Raw genomic sequence first — 1,620 nt, 5'->3', positions numbered from 1 at the left:
GTATTTTTAGTAGAGACGGGGTTTCACCATATTGGCCAGGATGGTCTCAATCTAGTTTTTGTATTTTTAGTAGAGACGGGGTTTTACCATGTTGGTCAGGCTGGTCTCAAACTCCTGACCTCACGTGATCCACCCACCTTGGCCTCCAAACACTGGATTTGCTTGGCTAGGATTTTGCATCTATTATCATAAATAAGGTAAAATGAGCCCTCGATTTTATCTTTTTGAATTCTTGGCCATTGATTTGGGAATCAGGATTCGTCAGCCTAAAGAGGCTGACAGCTTTCACTCTTTTTCTGTTTGCTGGGATGACTTGTATAAGACAAGAAGTAACTGTTTCTTTTTCTCTTTTTGAGACAGAGTCTCAGTCTGACACCCAGGCTGAGGTGCAAGTGGTGCAATCACAGCTCACTGCAGTCTCAATTTCCCAGGCTTAAACCATCCTCCCACCTCAGCCTCCCAAGTGGCTGGGACTATAGACACAAACCACCACACCCAGCTAATTTTTTTATTTTTGCTAGAAATGGGGTCTCTGTTACCCAGGCAGGTCTCAAACTCCTAGGCTCAGGTGATCCTCCTGCCTCAACCTCCCAAAATGCTGGGATTGCAGTCGTGAGCCACTGCAATCTGGCCAAGAAGTAACTGTCTCTCGTAAGTGTGGTAGGAATCACCTGTAAAACTGTCGGGGCCTTGGGATTGTTGGGGAGATCTTTGAGTACCACTTAAATGTCATTCATTTACAGACCAGGGCAGTGGCTTATGCCTATAATCCCAGCACCATGGGAGGCCGAGGCAGGCAGATCAACTGAGGCCAGGAGTTTAAGACCAGCCTGGCCAATATGGGGAAACCCCCGCCTCTACTAAAAATATAAAAATTAGCTGGGCGTGGTGGTGCATGCCTGTGGTCCTAGCTAATCAGCAGGCTGAGGCACAAGAATTGCTTGAACCTGGGATGTGGAGACTGCAGTGTGCTGAGATCATGGCACTGCACTCCAGCCTGGGTAACAGGGTAAGACCCTGTCACAAAATAAAATAGAATAAAATAAAAAAATAAACAAATAAATGGAAATCATCTACTATTTTATCATGTTCCTTGCCTGCCCTTCCCCACCCCACCACCTTACCTCTGGTCAACCTCCTTCTGAAGTTCACGACTGCGTTCTTCTAACTGCTGTTGAAGCCGCTTTCGCTGCTGCTCTGGGGGCAAATGGCTAAAATCCTCGGTCACCACTGTCTGCAAGGTGGGTAGAGGGCTGAATTTGGGATCAAGGAGTCTATGCTGCCAGACTCTGCACCCTTCTGAGATATTTCACTTCCTTCCCCAGCCATGGTTCTTGGTAGCGAGGCCATGCACAGAGCAAAGCGGGTCTGGGTTGGGCAACCAGGGAAGAGGGGCCCAGCCAGCGGCAGGAAGCGAGCCCAGGGTCCCGCCACCCGCCGCTGGGCAGGCTAGGGCCACCACCTTCTCCTGCCCCGAGGCCTCACTTACCCCACGGCTGCCTCGAAGGCTGCGGAAGGATGCTAGCCTCGGTTTGACCGACTTACTGATCTCGCTCAGTATGGCCAAGGGGTCACGGCCGGAGCGGGGGGACGGGGGTCCGTTAGGCAATGCCGAGGGTA

At 50.7% G+C, this 1,620-nt stretch overlaps 1 protein-coding gene across 1 annotated transcript in view; it reads right to left on the bottom strand.

Moving 5' to 3' along the window:
• Nucleotides 1-1,123: 1,123 nt before the first annotated feature.
• TRIP10 (thyroid hormone receptor interactor 10) overlaps nucleotides 1,124-1,620 on the bottom strand; it is a 7,303-nt gene continuing 6,806 nt past the window's right edge. The window contains exons 10-11 of the mRNA XM_011943548.1: nucleotides 1,490-1,508; nucleotides 1,124-1,234 (exon numbers count right to left, since the gene is read on the bottom strand). Coding sequence (XP_011798938.1) covers nucleotides 1,212-1,234; nucleotides 1,490-1,508 — 42 coding nt within the window. The 3' untranslated portion in view covers nucleotides 1,124-1,211. The remainder of the gene's footprint in view (nucleotides 1,235-1,489; nucleotides 1,509-1,620) is intronic.

The sequence above is a fragment of the Colobus angolensis genome, unplaced genomic scaffold (genome assembly GCF_000951035.1).
Source record: "Colobus angolensis palliatus isolate OR3802 unplaced genomic scaffold, Cang.pa_1.0 Scaffold22, whole genome shotgun sequence".
Lineage (NCBI taxonomy): Eukaryota > Metazoa > Chordata > Mammalia > Primates > Cercopithecidae > Colobus > Colobus angolensis.
The sequence above is the reverse complement of the archived record's forward strand: the minus strand, read 5'-3'. Positions and strand labels throughout refer to the sequence as shown.